Raw genomic sequence first — 19,565 nt, 5'->3', positions numbered from 1 at the left:
GTTCCTTTAAGATCTAAAGCAAAATACTGCGGGTGCTGGAAATCTGAAACAAAACATATGGACTCAAAACGCTAACTCTGTTTTTCTCTCCACAGATGCTGTTAGATCTGCTGAGTTTTTCCAGCATTTTCTGTTTTTGTTCCTTTAAGATCTTTCTGGATGGACGAGCTGAGATGCACCAAATGGCTTCAGCAACCCTATTATTGCATGAACCTGATAATATGTGTTGTTTTTATTGTTATATTAGTGTTGTCTCTCATAAACCTAAAGCTTTAGTCAGAACAATACAGTTTGACAATGTGGTGGCTTTCTGTCTATTAAAGAGAACGGTTAGAGGACACAGATTTCAGATAATTAGCAAAAGAACCAAAGGGGAGAGTTTTTTTTTATATGCAGTGAGTATGGCCTGGAATCCACTGTCTGAAATAGCAATGAAAACAGATTCAACAGTAATTTACAGAAGAGAAATGGTTATATACAGAAAAGGAAAGATTTGCAGGGCTTTGGGGAAAGAGCAGGGCAGTGAGACTAATTAGAGACCTCTTTCAAAAGTTGGAACAGATATGATGGGCTGAATAGCTTCCTTTTTACAATGAATTCCTCTAGCATCCCCCAGGCTGAACTTCCTTTAAAGTTCCCTCCTACCCTAGCCCTGAACTCATAACTTTCTCTAATTTCTCTCCTAACTTCCCTCATGCCTTCTCAGAATTCATCATGTCCATGAGACCCAATGCTTGCTCCCTCCAACCTTTCCCACTAAATTGCTGACACAACTTCCCCTCCTGTTCCCCATGTTAGCTAATATTGTTAATGGTTCTATCTCTTCAGGTGCTGTCCCTCTCTCCTCTAAATCTGCCATCATTACCTCCTCCCTAAAAAAAGACACCACCATCCATGAAGCTACTGTCCCATCTCCAATATCCCTTTCCTCTCCAAAGCCCTTGAACGTGGAGTTGCCTCCCAAATCTGTGCCCATCTATTTTTCCATGTTTGAGTCACTCCAATCAGGTTTCATTCCCTGCAACAATACCAAAAAGCTCTTAAAGTCACAATGACATCCAAAAGTATCTGTGACAAAGGTAAACTTTCCCTTCTTGACCTATCTGGTCTTTGACATGTTTGACCACACCATCCTCCTTCAATAATCTCCACTGTCATCCAGTTGGGATGCTCACATCTGGTTCCATTCTTACCTCTCTAATCCTATCCAAAGAACCACTTGCAATGGCTTTGCTCCTTTCCTCGAACCATCACTTCCAGAGTCTCCCACAGATCTTTCCTCGGTCCCTTCTATTTCTTATCTACATGCTGCCCCCAAATGACATTATCCAAAAGCACAGCATTAGTTTTCACACATGTGCTGATGACTCCCAGCTCTACCTCACTATCATCTCTTGATTCTTCCACTATTGCTAAATTATCAAACAGCTCATCCAACATCTGGTACTGGGTGAGCAGAAATTTCCTCCATTTAAGTATTGGGAAGACTGAAGCCATTGTTTTCAGTGACCACTTCAAGATTCGTTCCCCACTACCGATCTCATCCCTCTCCCTGGCAACAGTCTGTTGGCAATCCTGGTGTCATATTTGACCCCAGGATGAGCTTCCAACTACATATTCACAATCACTATTCTCACCTCCATAACACCACCCGACTTTGCCCCATCTCATTTCATCTGCTCCTGAAACCCTCATCCATGCCTTTGTTACCTCTAGGCCCGACTACTACAATGCGCTCCTGGCTGGTTTCCCATATTCTACCAACTGTAAACTTGAGGCCATCCAAAATTCTGCTGCCGTATCTTAACTTGCACCAAGTCCTCTTCACCTATCACACTGTTCTCTGACCTACATTGGTTTTCAGTTAAGCAACGTCTTAATTTTAAAATTCTTGTCCTCGTGTTCGAATCCCTTCAATTGCCTCGCGCCCCCTTATCGCTTTTCTCTTTTCCAGCCACACAACCCTCCAAAAAATGTGTGCTCATCTAATTCTAGCCTCTGAGCCTCCCCTATTTTAATCACTCCATCTTTCATTGTCTAGGCCTTATGTTCTGGAATTCCCTCTCTATGTCTCTATGTCTCTCTATCACGCTTTTCTCCTTTAATGTGCTCCTTAAAATCAACCTATTTGACCAAGCTTTTGGTCATCTGCCCTTATATCAGATGTGGCTCTGGGTCATGTTTTGTTTTGTAATGCTCTTGTGAAATGCTTTGGAACATTTTATTATGTTAGAAGTGCAAATTAAGTTGTTGTTGTAGAATTAAAGCAAAGAAACATTTGGCCCAACTGGTGTTAATGCTCCACATGAACCTCCTTCTTACTTCATCTAACCCCTATCAGCATCACCTTTCAATCCTTCACCTTCGTGTACTTATTTAGATTCCCTTTAAAATGTATCTGTGCTATTCGGCTCAACCATTCCAAGTGGTAGCATTCCACAGTCTAACCAATGTTTGGGTAAAGAAGTTTCTCCTGAATTCCTCACTGGATTTAATAGTGACTACCTTATACTTATGATCTTAGTTTTGAATACTTCTACAAGCAGAAACACTTTCTCTACATTTACCTTATGAACCCCTTCATAATTTTAAAGGCAACTATGTCACTCGTCAGCTTTCTCTTTGAGAGAAAAAGAGCTGCAACCAATTAAGTCTTTCACAGAATCACAGAATTGTTACAGTGTAGAAGGAGGCCATTCGGCCCATCATGTCTGCACCTGCTTTCTGAGCATTTTAACTTAGTGCCAACCTCCTGCCTTTTCCCTGTAAGCCTGCACATTGGATGATTATTTAAATAGAAACAATGCCCTCTTGAATGCCTCAACTGAACCTGCCTCCACCACACTTCAAAACCCTAACTACTCGATGTATGAAGAAGATTTTTCTCACCTCATATTTGCTTCTTTTGCAAAACAGTTTACAATCTGGTTTTCGATCCATTTAGAAAAATAGGTACAACCTATCAGTTCTGGTATCATCCTTGCAAATCTTTTTCTGCACCTTCTCCAGTACCTCTATCTTTTTTGTTAAATGGAGACCAGAACTGTTCACAGTACTCAAAGTGTGATCTAAACAAGGCTCAATGTAAATTTAACATAACTTTTCTGCTTTTTTTATTCTATCAATCCAGAAATAAACCCCAATGCTTTGTTTGCATTTTTAATAGCCTTGCTAACTTGTGTTGCTACTTTTAATGATTTATGAAGCAGTATCCCTAGATCTTTGATTCCCATTTGGACTCTAATTTTCCAAGGACCATGTGGCCTTCTTCATCCTCCTATCTTCTGTCCTGTAAGCTTTTATGATCTGTGCTCAACTAAAAAGGGAGTGCTATTTGGGGTGTTCCAGAGACTGCTCATGCTGTGAAAAATAAACTTTATACTGAATGTTTTACCTACACCTTACCTTTTACCTTCGTCACGAGTAAATTAACATTTATTTGATGGTAAGAGTTCTCCATCGAGTTGGTACTGGTTTCCAAAATTACAACCAGATAACATGACTATTTGAAACATTGTGTTCATGATTATACCTCTGGTTTTAAATCTCGGTGCACAATTCCACAATCATGCATATAACGAACTGCAGACACAAGCATGCCCATAATCCTGCTGGTTTCAGATTCACTAAAATGCTTCCTTTTTCTAATGTGTTCGAGCAGTTCACCTCCTTTCAACAACTCCATAACCATGTACGTATGCAACTGGGGGAAGAACAAAACTGAATCATTGTGGAAGCAGAAGTCAACAATTACATCACACATATCAGATACAAAGGGCTGAAGTTTTAGGCAAGCGTGGAGACAGGAGTGTAAATTTACACCAGTGGCCAGTGTGCTAGTTTCCCAGCGCCATCTCACTCTCGGGTCATTTTCTGGGGTGAGGGGCAGCATAACAGGGTCATCCACCTTCAAATGGCAGATAGCCAATACAGCTTGTTAAAGACCTTCTTCCAGTCATCCCTCAGGTCCTCAAAAGTGTTGAGGAACAGTATGACCACCTCCTGGCAACAGATTGGGAGACATTGCAGGCAGGCTTAGAGGCTCTCCCCGCCTGCCAGGCTCCACCTCATGAAGGGGTGCCCCCTCCACAATGGTGGCCTGGCTGTTAAAGGTAGTTTTTATCTTAAAGTTAACAAAACTGGTGAGACGCTACCTCCATCTTGGGGTGTCCTCTCTCTCATTAACCTGGAAAAGCAAGCTTCTGCTTCTTCAGTGCTGGAGGACCTCCTATTGGCCCTCCAGCTTTGAGACCCAGCTTGCTGTTCTTAATTAGATGGCGAGCTCAACCTCCAGCCATCAATTGGTCAATTCAGAGAAAATCACTGCCAGGTGACTGTTCACCATACACTGTGGGCTTCTGACTCCAATTTGACCCTGAGGCGGAGTCCTGAAGCCCACAGAGAAAATCCTGCTTAAAGTTTTGGTGTTTAATGTTTACTGGTTTTAAACATAGAATATACAAACACATGAAGTTAATAAGAACCTGAACTATTTCATAGGGGGAAATTTTAAATATTGAAGTAAATGTTATTAATTGTACATAGTGAAATATGTAATAATCACAAATAAGTACTGATGTAACAGCTGACCAAATTCACACGGCACCTGCCGTACCAATTAACAACTTACAATTCTGTGACCCTTTACCTAATTTTAAAATGCACAGCTTTAGGAATTTGGCTTGTGAAGCAAATACTTCCCATACAAATGGTTTCAAATTCCCAACCTCAAATAAGGCAGTTTAAACAAGATTTTTTAATGACAAATGCATCTTTAAAACTGATCAAAACATTCTTATTTGTAAACAGAGCAGTGAGGATGTGCAGTGGTTATCTTTGATAATATCAAAGCCAGCTATTTCTAGGGATTTGAAAGGAAATACTGTTTTGAGAGAGAAATTGTTAGAGAGAACAAATACCAAACCCAAAAAGACATGCATTTAAAAATATTTAAATCAGATTAATGGTTAACAAGTTAGTTAATTGTCACTCTTCAAACTGTTGAGGTTTTAGATTTATTTGGATCCATTGTATTTTTATTGTACCTGATCGTGGTAAACTTCACAGAGTTTCACAATGTTAGGATGGGCCCCCAAGATCTTCAGTGCTGCAATCTCCCTTTGTGTACAGGTTTCCATTCTAAAAAGGGACATAAAATATTAGGGGAATTCATACTCTACAACTGCATGAAAGACATCACAAGAGAGATTACTGTTCAGAAACAGAAAAGCATTCTCTATGACCTTGTTCAAGTTACAATTAATTATTTATTAACCTCAACATTGAATATCAGACCCCATTAACAGCCAAGCTGGAGCCCAAGTTTGTCCTTACTTCAGGCTGAATTTTGCCATCGGCGAGCAGGGACGGGGTCCACTCGCCGACGTGCAAAATGACGCGGGATGACATTGGGGGTTCCCCCCGACATCATCCTGCCCCATTTAAATCTTCAGGAAGAGGGGGGCACAGCGAAATCAACTGTGCGCCCGCCAAACTGTCAATGGCCAATTGAGGCCATTGACAGGATAATTAAAACAATTAAAGGACCTGCCTGTCCAACCTTAAGGTTGGTGGCCAGGCCAGGAGCCCTGGCGGGCTTCTGAAAAAAAATGAAACCTCATCCACCAGTGGGATGAGGTTTCACGTAGGGTTTAAAAAATTTTAATAAACTTTTAGTGAAATTTATTAACATGTCCCATCTCGTGTGACATTGTCACATGAGGGGGACATGTTAAGGATTTTTTTTCTCTATTTTTAGTTTGAACAACTTTCAGCGATCTCTCTGAGGCAGCACCTACCCTCAGGGAGATGTGTGTTCTTTCGTGCCCATACACAAAAGAGCACACTCTCGCTTTTGGGGAATGCCCCCTCCCCTGCCCGCACAGGAAGCGCATAGCGCTTTCCTCTGGACGTCACGCTGGGCGGGCCTTAATTAAAATGACAGTGGGGCCCGCTTCTCTGATGGGGATCAGCTCCCCGCCTGCCGGAGATTGGGTCGGGTCTGCCTGCCCAGTGGGCAGAAAATTCTACCCTTGATATCCACGACACATGCATACTTTCAGCAGGAGTGTCAGTAGATAGTGGACAAGAGCAAGATTCCTATCTGATTTCTCCTCACTAACCCAGTCCTCTGAGACCATTTGATAGATTGAACTTTCATAGCCAGCCAGGATAAGAGTGGGTAATTCTGTGAAGAGCTCAGATTAAATCTGGGATTGTCCTCAGATATTCCCTGGGCAGGTTTTTCCAGTCGGTGAGCGGTGGCGTAAGATGACACAGGGATACGTCGGGCGTGCGTCCCCATGTCACCCCGCATCATTTAGATTGTCAGTTTGGTGGGTGCGCAGCCTATTCGGCTGCGCACCTGCCAAACTGACAACAGCCTATTAAGGCCATTAAAAAAACAATTAATGTGATTGATGGACCTGCCTGTCCAGCCTTAAGGTTTTCGGGCAGGCCGGGAGGCTAGGTGGGCCTCAGAAAAAGCATGAAACCTCATCCACGGCCGGGATGCAGGTTCATGAGGGTCTTTAAATTTTTACAAAAGGTTTCAATAAAAGTTATGGACATGTCCCAACTCATGTGACAGTGTCACATAAAGGGACATGATAGAGAAATCTTCAAATCTCTTTATTTCAAGTTTTACACTGGAGATGATCTCCCTGAGGCAGCACTATGCTTCAGGGAAATCTGTGTGCTCTTTTGCGGCACTCCAGGCTGAGGGAATCCCCCACTGCCCACTCAGGGAACACATGTCATGCTGCACAGGCCTCAATTGGCCCACTCACTTAAAATGGCTGTGCGCCCAGGGGTACAAGATTGGAGGCCTGCCCACCTGTCCACACCCGCTCTGCGCTCCCCCCCAACCCCCCCACTCCACCCCACGCTGGGGGGGGAATGTTGGCCCTAGAGTACATAGACAATGAATCATTAGAGGAGTTTGGCCTGTCCATTTACATCAGTTGTTTTGAAAATGAAAGTAATGTTAAAACAAAGTGATAAAATAATTTTAAAAAATGAATCAATTTCAAATCAATCTTTATTAACTTCCTGATGAGATTATCTCTTCAGTTTGATGAACCTATCAGTTATTACCGTCTACTGACGATCTTGACACAGTATTCCTGCCCCGTCCTGTTATGTCGACACTTCCTACAAACAGAAAAACTTCCTTCACCAAGTGGCTTCTCTTTCATGTTCAATTCATAGTTCTGGTAAAAGAGGGAATCCTAGAGGTACACAAATTAAAATTCAAGTTTGTCCATGTGACAAAATAGCTTCAGAAGGAAACTATGAACTACTTAGCTCAGTTAGGCATGGTTAGTAACCAAACTTAAAAGCAATTACTACTGATATAAATATAATTTTCAATATTTAGTAATTATTTTATACCTTTTAACTCATTTGATTAAATATATAAATCTGTAGTGATTACCAAAGAAATCTGTGGTACTGCTAAATAAAATGGAATATCCTAGAGACATTGTAAGCACTCCAACCTTTGTCATTGCACTTCGTGCAACTGTACAGTTGTCTGGTCGTTCCATGGCCACCTGCAGATCATAGTTGCATGCCTGATTCATTACAGCATTCCGATTAAACAGAATAGAAGGTGCAACAAATGAGTAACCCTGTGGGCAAGAGGAAAAGCAACAACATCAATATGTTAACATATGGGATTGTTTATTAGTTAATTCGCCCATAAAGCTTAATTCATAACCATTTTTAAGTCCTTAACTTACAGTTAATGTACTATTTTCTAGCCCCCTCTCAAAATATAAATTCCGAATTTTTTTCTCCCAAGGCTCTGATCACAACAGACAAAACTGGAGAGTGTTGCAACTTAATCCTGTGTCTCTAATACAACTGAGTCTGCCTAATGTTATTATTGTCAGATGAAACAAACTTATAACATTATACAGACTATATAATAGGAGAACATTTCTTATTAACGGTTGCAAACACTTCCAAACCCTTCTGAAAGCATTTATAATTTCAAGGATACAGAACTATTAAAGAAGCAATATTTTTCTTTAATTTAGCTGTAATAGGATCATTTAACAAAATCAGTTATTTTAGATTGTTTTATCCTCAAAATTGAATCACAAACATTTGCTTCTTCAATTTTTGCCAGATTAGCTGACATTTTTGAATTAAACAAGTCACTAGATGAGTTTGCATATAATATTAAATAAGAGAGCGTGCATCTTGAAACAGGCTACTGGGGTCAAAAGATTAGGATCAACATCACCACCTACAAAATTCTCACTATCCTCACTAATTTCACTACTTAATTGTGGCTTGGGTCAGCTCAGAGTGTCAATGGAAATTCAGATGATTGAAGAGTCACAAACTAGCAAAACTGAGAAACATCAACAGGGATCAGTTGAAGTTGCTCCTATACATTGACTGAGAGCTAAGCACCAAGGTACTTTTACCCAATAATCTTCAAGCAATCAGAACAAACCAGGATTGGTACCTTTGTCCAATGGACCTGCAGAAGGAGACACTAAAAAAAAGGACAACTTATGCTGGGTTTGTAGGCCTTGTCTTAAGAAGTGCTTTGAATATTTCTTCAGTTGTTGTTCCAGTGAAATTCTGCTCCATGGACTGACAGTTAGTTAGCTAGATATTGTAGTGTTTGGGTGCTAAGTGAAACAATTTTTGATCCACTTGCTACAAGATACTGATTGTAAAGGGGGAGGTCCTCTGTTTCCAATACATCTCTTCCAATCTCCACCACATATGTCCTTATTGTTGATTGAAATGTGCAATAATGTTATTTAATCTTTTATTAACCAGGACAGCAAATTTACATAATATTAGATGAATTTATAGCATCATACTGCTATAATGCTAAGCAAACTAAAATGTGTAAACAAAGCATATTAATTAGAATCAGGACCAGCTGCTTATAAAACATTACGTGGATTATAACAATAGGTAATTTAGCAATATGTGAACTTGACCATATTGCTCAAGACCAGTTGCTAAGGAAACACTTGAGTAGCTCTGAGATGATTATACATAATTTTCTTTCCCCTTAGCAAAGCAGTGTGGAGGAAAATAAACCTGTGCCCCACAACAACATGCTCCTGTATTTTAAGTGCCACCATGCCACTGGTAATAGTTTAGATTTTCAACAGAAAATTTGACAGCTTCTTATACACTTTCTCAAAATAATAGTGGGATCGCAATTTCCAGATAACCAGAGTTAGACGCCCTGCAAATAAAAGTATTTGTCACCTGTTGAACCTGTGATCCCCACAATTCCTTGGCTGATGTTAGAGATCATTCATGCCTGACTGGAAGGAACCAATGCCTTAGCCCTGTAGGAGGTGAACCAAGCTTTAGGTCCATTCATTGTCCTCCTCATCTCTCAAAAGTGGCAAATTGCTTCCTTGCTGAAATGCAGTCTGCGCACACTGGTTTGTCTCCAGCCATGGTCCCTCAAGTGACACACCTGCACCCTCCATTCTTCCTCCAGGTTGTCCAAAATAATCAGGAATAGGGGAATGCACATTGGATAGGCATTACAATACTTTCCCATTCCTTATATGCATAAATAGGTGGGGGCCCTGAAAGTAACACCAACAGCACTCTGGGTGACAAAGTTGCCAAAATTAGAGATTCAGGAAAAAAAGTTCTTTCAAAACAATTTCCAGATTATTAGGGTTAGATTCCATAACCTTAATGGTCCCTTTGGCCTCTCAATCATGCATTTGCCATGAATCACACTGTTATTATTTTTCAGCTCTGATGAGAAGTCAGACCTGAAATGTCAACTCTGTTTCTCTCTCCACAGTTGCTGTCAGACCTTTTGAGTACTTGCAGCATTTTGTTTTTTATTTCAGATTTCCAGCAACTGCAGTGTTTTGCTTTTGTACCATTGTTTTTTAGTCTAACTGCAGAGCAAATAATTATATAGATTGGCAATAGTGAATTTTCTGGTTGATTACTAAGTAAACAATCATGAATTCTATCCTAAATCTTTTCTACAATTCCATTACCTATTTACTGGTTTATCAAAAACTCGATTTTATTTAACGTCTGCAAGTACTGCAATGGTTATTGAAACAAATGCAGAATATTTTGGCCTACCTTAAATAGATCTGTATGTTGAGGAAGAGCAGCAGGAGAATAGGCCGGATCCATTCTTGTAAACTCCTCTGCAAAGTTGCTGACATCTAGTTCATTTCGGATGACTGGTTTGATTGGAGGTTTAATTGCCTTGGTTGATAAATCTCTCCAGTTTAGGCCCTGAAGATACATTTGAAAACATATATTTAAAGAAAGCCTATAAGTAACCATTCCAAATAATATTTGGGGCCAAGTTAAAAGTACAAGGTGTTTAACATGAAATATGAAAAACTGGCTTTTAGCAACTAATATTCATAAACACATTGTTACAGTGCTCACTTACAAACTGTAAGGTGGCATTAGCTTCATTCTCCCAAGTGATTGTGGTACTTTCTCCATTACCTCACATACAACAACTAACCTCTTTGATAGGAACTGTGAGGGGTAGCAATGTAACATTACATATTTCGATGTTTTTGTGCTGCTTAATGGATCAATGACTATTGCCAATATGGGAGACAGATGTGAAGTTACAATTTAGATTAGTGCTTCTGTTTCCAAATTGTTTTTCCGCCCACAAACAATCTCGAAAATAAATAGACACAACAGTTTAATTGTACATGGCTAATTACAAAATTTATTTGATGAGCAACACATACCACATAAAAACATGAGAAACTTGCGAGTTATCATTGCCTTTCAGCATTGCTGAGTTTCTGGCACAGAATTTGCTGGACCAATAATGTTAATGGATCTATCTGAAAATTGAGCTCCCATTGACGATGGCTCCATTCCAGGAACACTGATTTTGATTTATATTCCACAATCCTCAAAGAATACATTGTTCATACCCAGTGTTCTCCAATATGTTAGCCACTAACAATCTGTGGCCAATTAATTAAAAAAAACAGGTATGGGTAATTTCATCTATGATTAGTAATTAAAAATGAGTAACAGACACTACTGTTGAGCATCTGATCTGAATACTCATACTCATGATGTATGCATGTGCATTTAACTTTTTGTGCATTTGTTGGTGAAATGCCAAGATAGAAAGCAGAGTGTGCAAGTGTGCTTTAATCATTGTGTGCAATTAACTAGCCTCCTTGGCTACTGCTTATTCATTATTTACTCAAATAGATTGTAACTTCAGCACCATGGAAACACCAACAACAGACAGGGATCTCCATTTCATAATGCAAATAAATGTGGCTAATACAACATGCAAATTTTGGTTTATAGTGCAGCAATACTTTAACCATGGAAATAAAGATACATACAATACAAATTGAAAAAAAAAACAAGATTTTCATGGAGGTAACATCTTGCTCAAAGTTTTGTTTATCAGAAATGTTGAGATATAACAGATATGCTGATAAAGAGATTCCACTTTACATATATATTTTGTTCAGAAGTAATTCAATTAATTCTAATGACCCTAGGTATTAACTAAAATTGTTATCTTGGAAAGCAGTTATCAGAACATAAGAGTCAATAAATAATATTTCACAAACTACTGCACGTACACTATGTTCATACAAGAACACGGAAAACTGCAGCAGCATTTTGGCACAGCCAAAAGTAAGACATCACAAACTGTTTAAAAAAAAATGTTTGCAGAGCAAAAAGAAATAATTCAAGTTCAAATTCAGTTACATTTTTTCAAATATTCGGATTCACTATTTCCTACAAAACAATGAAATAGATATTTGTCTTAATCTCCAAAGGAAACTTTTACTCAAGAGGGTTTACATTAAGCAAGTGATGGCAGAATGGCCTCTTGGAGTTAGATCTTCTAGTTTAGTGTCAGCCTTGCCTCAGTGTAAACTTAAATCCCATAATTTAGAGTCATTTTCATAGAAGAGGATGCTTTATTCAATTCTGTCAAAAAGTATTATTGAGACCTAATAATTGTTAGATGTCTATTTTCCTTGTCTAGCTATTAAGAGGTAAAGCTTCTGTTTATGACTGGAGTAATTTCTAGTGATACAGCACCTGGAAAAAGGCATGAGATTTTATCTCTCCAGCTCCAGTTGGCCCTGAACCAAGCCTTTGTTTAGGATCTTTCATCAGCAGTTTCTGTATTAAGTTCTTAGTAGTCGGCTGAATCTCAACAGAAAATGGAGGGTCATTTTTTAAGATTCGCCTAAGAAAGAATACAATTATTATTTCAAGACTTGTATTTGACAGACACATTTCCACTACAAACGAGAATTATATAAATTCGATATTTAGAATAGAAATGTAATCAGTTTAAGCTAATATAATTTACATAGAGAAAAACAATCCAATATTTTAAGGATAAACTTCCTCCAAATTTTTTTAAAGCAATGCATAGCCTTGCATTTCACAGTAGCAGTTTTTCAGTTCATGGAAGTAAAAATTCCTTTCCAACTTGAGCCTGAAAGAAAGTTAGGCATGCAGCTGCTATGGTGGGTGAAACAAAGCTGCGCTGGTAAATGTCTGTATACTGTAATTTCATGTGACTTTTCCTCCTCTATCACCTTCACTGTGGGAAGGTGCACAGCCTTCATATGTCACTTCCTGATAGGGGCATTACTGAAATTTGGAACTCAGTAGTGTGGAAATCATTAGAACTTATGTTCCCCTAATCTGTGCACAACATGGGCTTTTAAAAAAATCTAATTAAAAAATCTATTCAATCTAGAAAAATAAAAGCAAATCTCATTAAAACTTAAATTAATCTGAACATTTTTTCTGATCCTCACTCATTTTTGTGAAAACTTATAAAAGAATTTTCAGCAGTTGGTAAAATACATCTGAGTTCATTTATTTACAGCAGCCTGGAAAATGTTTGTGAACATTTAGTGTTGCAATTCAAACATCAACCTAATGCAAAATACTATAGATGCAATACCCGTGGCCAAATTCCAGTAATACTATCTGATAACTGGAGAACTTGAGTTTAAATTTTAAAAAATCTATTACCAGAAATTAATTTTGAATGGTACAGGTTTGTATGCAGTTGCATATAGAGATCCGAAGCTATTACTAGAAACTTGCGCAATTTATGAACATTGCTAAAGGCTCAATGGTTTCTTTGTAAAAGTTGCTTGGATTTAAATTGTAAAATATTTTCAATATGCACGCTTGATCTGAATCACTGGCTTCTTATCCAGATCTGTGTAATCCTGCATAGTCTGTTGATAGGTGCACTGTTGCGAAGTGGCTTGTGGTAAATTGTACCTGTTAACAGATTAAAAGTTACAGCAGGGAAGACTGTGGTGTTATCGCTGCTGCAACCTCATGCCCTGTGGAAATAAGTATATCCTGTTGCAATCTCACATCCTCTGTGAAAAAACCAACTTGCTGCAACCCTCTCCTCCTGAAACCTCACATTTTACAGGAAGAGCTGTTGGTACAGAGTGTAAACGGAACTAACACTGTTTCTGGGTCATTAGGCTTCATTGTGGTTGTCGACAGGGAATAGTTGGTTGCCTGAATTGGTTAATCCTACACGAGAGATAATTAGCTCCGCAAGAATTTCAAAAGCATTGGTAGCTGAAATAGCCTGACCTTAAGAAATATAGAAAGTCTATTTCAGAGATCATATCAGAATGTTTTTTATAAAGATTTCAGTGGCATATTTTTAAAGTTCCCCTGAAATAACAAATGCAAATCCTTTGCTTTTCTAGAGGCATAATATAGTTTGACCATTAAAGCTGTAGATTCAAACACAGGTTAAAGTATGAATTACAACCTCAATAATCACTCAAACTTAATAATGCCTGATTTTGGACTCTTATGAAATATTGTTTTCTCAGTGGTGCTGGTGCTGGTATTTGTCTTGACTCAGAAAGGGCATTTGTCACTGTAGCACTAACTGGCCATACAAAATTATTCAACTTAGATTGCCATTCTTTCTTAACTGAATAAAACAAATGTTGAAAAATCAGGCCGTAATGTTTGACAAAGGGATTAAATGTGGAAAAAAAAAGTTTTATTCAATAAATTATACGTTTAAGCCACTTTTTTGCTTCGTTCCCATTGTGCTCAACATTGCAATTTCTGTAGAATAAGAAAAATGTTATCAATGTCACCTTGAGATTTCTGCTTGAGAATTTTTTGCACCATCCACGGTGAAAGGCGAAGCTCCCGTCAATAGCTCATACACAAGAACCCCAAGACTCCACCAATCAACTGCCTGTTGGGAAGCAATTACATAATACATCAGTTCTGGTCCAGGTAGCATTCACACCTGAGTCAAAATATTGTGGTTGCAAGTCCCACTACAGATTTCAACATATAAATAAAGCGGACGCTCCAGTGCAGTATTAAAAGAGAGCAGTATTGATGGAGGTGCTGTCTTTCAGATGAGATGTTAAATCAAGACTCCTTTCTCCCTCTCAGGTGGACGTAAAATATCCCTTCCTGGAACGGCAGGGAGCTCCGCCTGCTGTCCTAGTCAATATTTATCCCTTAACCAACATCACCCAAAAAAAGCCCGGTCATTGTTGCATTGCTGTATGTGGAGCTTACTGTGTGCAAGCTGGCTGCCACGTCTCTTCGATTAAAACAGTGAATACTCAATCGCTGCAAAGTGCTTTGGGTTGTCCTGAGGTTGTGAAAGGCACTAATATAAAAACAAGTTCCTTCTTCTACAACAACAACAGTAAATAAAGATTTCTAAAATTAATAGATAGCTATGTTAATGCTGGTATATATTCATTTTATGAACATGGGTTACAGTCACATGCCTAAAATGAACCATTACTTCTCAAAACTTAATGTGATAATCTAGGGGTGTTAAGTAAAATGGGGCTTTTTTCTGCTTAAAGCTTATAAAACACCATTTTGCAGGATATGAGGGAGAGAAAGAGGACACATGGATACACAAAACTTTGCGCATGACATGCATTTCCACCAACAATCCTAGGTGTGGGCTGAGCATTTTAATATATAAATGACATACAAGTGATGCTATCATTAAAACCTTCCAAGGTATTCTCCAGGAATTCCACTGAGCAGACAACTGCCTCAAAGACCAGACAAGAAAATTAGGCATTAGAAGTTGAGGGTTTGTGCCTTCAGATGGAAAGACAAAAAGAGGCAGCCAGTAACTCGACTCCAATAAGCCAAGTTTAAAAAAAATCAGTCTTACAGAGCTGCATTTAGGCATAGAGGACATGGCTGTTGTTTCTGGGAGAGGCTAGCATGTGAAAAATGGCAGAAATTAGTACTGCTACCAGTCCTTAAGACACGCAGTAGCATGCAACTTCCTTTCTCCATTTGAAGTGATCATTGAATCCCAATTAGTAATTCTGCTTGGCTCGCACTCAGGTCAGTTAAATGAAAATATAACTACAGAAGAAAAAATGCTGGAAAAATTCAGCAGGTCAGGCAGCATCTGTGGACAGAGAAACAGAGTTAACGTTTTAAGTCCGTATGACTCTTCTTCACATGGACTTGAAACGTTAACTCTGTTTCTCTCTCCACAGATGCTGCCAGACCTACTGAACTTTTCAAACATTTTTTGTTTTTATTTCAGATTTCCAGCATCTGCAGTGTTTTGCTTTTATCTGAAAATATAACCAAGTTCAGCTGAGGTTAAGTCAGATGCTGGCAAAAGCCAGACTGATGATTTACTCTAGGGCAAGGCCACAGGGTGGGAGGTGGTATTGGTAGGGGAAAGAAGAGAGGAAGTAGGGAAGTATCATGTTTGGAGCCTGTGTTACACTGACCAATAACAATACTACATTGGTGTTCAGAAAAACATACAAACACAACTCTGCTGAGATCACAAAACACACCAATCACACTCCCACAAAAGATCTACATAATTCACTCATATCTTCAGCACTCTTTCACACTTGCTCCTATTTTAATCTTCCATTTGATAGCTACTTGATATCTTGCCCATATTTAACTGCAATAAATCACACTGAAATAAATCAAATTAAAACACATAACTATAACTGAATTGATCACTAACACACAAATTAACACACATAACTACAAGTGAACTGATCACTAACACACATGGAACAATTTAAACTTCAAAAAGATATGCATGAGGAACAGATACAACACCAATGTTTCTTCAATTCTGAGAAACATATTCATGAACTGATGCAACATATTGATACATCCTAAATAAAAATGTGGAGTTCTGCTCATGAAATGAATTATCCTGCTCAAGTAAATCCCTGCTTAGGAACTAACCAAAATAAAATTTTATTTCGTACTATTATAAATGTGATAGTATACATGCAAAAATTACAGGCCATCATCTCGAATAAATAGAACAAACCACTTTTTTAAAAAAATCAGAAACAGAACCCAGCTAAAATTACTGAAGATTCATTTGTTTACTAAAATGACATACACAGCTTTTTGATACTTAAAGGCTGGGTATAACATGCCCTTTACACTCTATAGTTCCAATTCTTAAGCATGTCAGAAGAGTTATCCCTCATTGTACTAATTGCTGGTATGTTGTCAATTTTAAAATGCAAAACATGGGTTATTTGTGACAATGGCCCAGAATTTGCTAGAATGGGTCATTTTGTAATGCGTCCTATACAAAAACAGAATTACCTGGAAAAACTCAGCAGGTCTGGCAGCATTGGCAGAGAAGAAAAGAGTTGATGTTTCGAGTCCTCATGACCCTTCAACAGAACTGAGTGAATATTAGGAGGGGGGTGAAATATAAGCTGGTTTAAGGTGGGGGGGGGGTGGTGGTTGTAGGGACAAGCAACCAGTGATAGAGGCAGATAATCAAAAGATGTCACAGACAGAAGAACAAAGAGGTGTTGAAGGTGGTGATATTATCTAAACGAATGTGCTAATTAAGAATGGATGGCAGGACACTCAAGGTACAGCTCCAGTGGGGTGGGGTGGAAAGACTAGCAGGGCATAAAAGATATAGATTTAAAAATAATGGAAATAGGTGGGAAAAGGAAAATCTATATAAATTATTGGAAGAAACAAAAGGAAGGGGGAAGAAATAGAAAGGGGATGGGGATGGAGGAGGGAGTTCAAGATCTAAAGTTGTTAAATTCAATATTCAGTCCGGAAGGCTGTAAAGTGCCTAGTCGGAAGATGAGGTGCTGTTCCTCCAGTTTGCGTTGGGCTTCACTGGAACAATGCAGCAAGCCAAGGACAGACATGTGGGCAAGAGAGCAGGGTGGAGTGTTAAAATGGCAAGCGACAGAGAGGTTTGGGTCTTTCTTGCGGACAGACCGCTGGTGTTCTGCAAAGCGGTCACCCAGTTTATGTTTGGTCTCTCCAATGTAGAGAAGACCGCAACGAGATGTGAAAATATAGTATTTTAAAATTTCCTTTTGTACTAAACAATGATGTTACTATTTACTTACCTTATCATGTCCACTACTTCCTCCTTGAATAATCTCTGGTGCCATATATTCAATGGTACCACAAAATGAATATGTTCTTTCATTCTAAACAAAAGGAAGCATGGAAAATTACTGCATAAACCAATAAAATTTATACATAAATTTACTAAGGTTTAAAAGCTTACAATCACCTATGGCTTTAACAATCAGAAAATATAAATAATCAATATCATATCAGTAAAAAATAAAACATCCTCAATCAATCAACAAGCAAAAAAGAATTACCTCAAAAGTGACAAATTCCTTGCTGAGTCCAAAGTCAGTCAAAACGACATGACCATCACCATCCAATAAAATATTTTCAAGCTTGATATCTCGATATATGATGCCAAGCTATCAATGAAAGGTATTAGTAGATAGTTTAATTTATATGGAAAAATTATTTAGGAAAACTAATCAACTAGTTAATGATGTCTATGGATTTTGACAATCCTCTCAGTGAAAACATGTCACGGCACAATGGATACAATAATTATGTTGGCATTTTGGTTTTGCTCTGTGCAAACTGGAATCTTTATCACACTTACCTTATGGAGGTGTTCTAGTGCGAGCACAATCTCTCCTGCATAGATTCGAACTTCCTCTTCTGTGAAGTGTTCCCTTTGGTATAGATGTGTAAACAACTCACCACCATTTACATAGTCTGCAGAAAGAATTCAGATAACATTTGTAACGTAGTAAGACTTTTTATGATGCAATATAACTTCATCAATATCTCAACAGCCAATAGGACTCATTGCAAAGATAATGACCTTGCCATAAATGCTCCTAATATGGACATAAATTTTCACCATGGCCTCACAATTGTAGAACATATAAAATATGAGCCACTACAATTCACAATGGGCTGCAATTGTGAAGAGAAGTTGAGAAACTGAAAGGAAAACATTCCAGATACCCTGTACCACAGATAGATACACACATATTGTGGAATAACACTACAACAGCATGTATCAAAAAGGTTCAGATTGTAGCTTAGATCTGATTTCCTGCAAACATTCACAAAAATCTACTACTTCTCTTTACTGTAATGTATATCACTTGGAGCTTTTAAATTACTTTTTGCCTCTTTGGATAATAACATGCATATTAAAACATTAAACTATAGTGTAAAACTAATGTACAGTATATAATATTTCATCCAACTCATCACTGGCACTAATTTCTCATAAATGCTGTGAAACCTGCTTGTTTAGTCAAAGATCTTGCTGGAAGATTGTTACACCAATGTAGGAAGGCCTCCTTAGCTTGTCCAAGTGGCCATCTTTTATGCATGAGCTTAGATGAGTGTTTCTGACCTATTTTATCATGGGCATCTCAAGCCCAATTCAGTCCTCAAAATATATTCATTTCTGCAGGGATCATCTCTATCAATCAATTATTTTTCCTCCTTCTGCAGGGATGTAGAGACCAATTGTACCAACTGTTTTGTATCCTGTATTAACAACAGGACCTGAATCTGGGATCTTTTTGTTTGCACCGTTTAAGGCTACATGTGAACAGTAGGGGGTTATTTAAACTTGTTACAGTGTAATTGAACACTTTAACAATGGAAGGCACTGCAGTGCTGCAACTGGCAAAGAAATTTAATTATAGTGCAACAAATTTACGTAGGAATTCATACTGGAAACTGCTTATGTCCACTTTTATTGTGGAAATATAAAAAGGAGCACAGTTGTATTACTTTAAAAGTATCCTGTACAATTAGCCCCATCTTCCAACCCCACTTCACCTGAAGATGACAACATTTGGTCTTGAATCACTTTGTGTAATGCCCCTTGTGCAATGCCAGAGGAGACTGATTAGTATATAACTAATAAAGTGCTTTTCATAACCTTGACAGCCCTCCAACATAGATGACATTTTGGACTGCTGCTATGAATGCTATTTCTGGATTGATGTTGGCAGCTTCTGCGCTTGTACAATAATGTTTTTTTCCCCTTGTTTTTTTCTCCTATTCCCTAACTTCTGCTTGCTAGTATGCTGATGATCCTAACAGGTTGACTCTCATCCTTCTCTTTTCCAGAGAAAAGAGCCCCCACTCTGTTCAGCCTTTCTTAACAGTATAACCTCTTGGTTCTGATATTATTGTTGAAAATCTTCCCTGCA

The 19,565-nt window shown here is 38.4% G+C and overlaps 1 protein-coding gene across 5 annotated transcripts in view; it reads right to left on the bottom strand.

Moving 5' to 3' along the window:
• LOC121269538 (ribosomal protein S6 kinase alpha-5-like) overlaps nucleotides 1–19,565 on the bottom strand; it is an 89,129-nt gene that overhangs the window by 12,234 nt on the left and 57,330 nt on the right. For all 5 annotated transcript variants that reach the window (XM_041174223.1, XM_041174206.1, XM_041174214.1 and 2 more), the window contains 10 exons: nucleotides 17,984–18,099; nucleotides 17,682–17,789; nucleotides 17,418–17,501; nucleotides 14,142–14,245; nucleotides 12,076–12,226; nucleotides 10,102–10,260; nucleotides 7,500–7,631; nucleotides 7,096–7,229; nucleotides 5,046–5,139; nucleotides 3,533–3,703 (listed from right to left, as the gene is read on the bottom strand). In XM_041174223.1, the coding sequence (XP_041030157.1) occupies nucleotides 3,533–3,703; nucleotides 5,046–5,139; nucleotides 7,096–7,229; nucleotides 7,500–7,631; nucleotides 10,102–10,260; nucleotides 12,076–12,226; nucleotides 14,142–14,245; nucleotides 17,418–17,501; nucleotides 17,682–17,789; nucleotides 17,984–18,099 (1,253 nt within the window). The remainder of the gene's footprint in view (nucleotides 1–3,532; nucleotides 3,704–5,045; nucleotides 5,140–7,095; nucleotides 7,230–7,499; nucleotides 7,632–10,101; nucleotides 10,261–12,075; nucleotides 12,227–14,141; nucleotides 14,246–17,417; nucleotides 17,502–17,681; nucleotides 17,790–17,983; nucleotides 18,100–19,565) is intronic.

The sequence above is a fragment of the Carcharodon carcharias genome, chromosome 2 (assembly GCF_017639515.1).
Source record: "Carcharodon carcharias isolate sCarCar2 chromosome 2, sCarCar2.pri, whole genome shotgun sequence".
Taxonomy (NCBI): domain Eukaryota; kingdom Metazoa; phylum Chordata; class Chondrichthyes; order Lamniformes; family Lamnidae; genus Carcharodon; species Carcharodon carcharias.
This window is presented reverse-complemented; position numbering and strand designations above follow the sequence as displayed.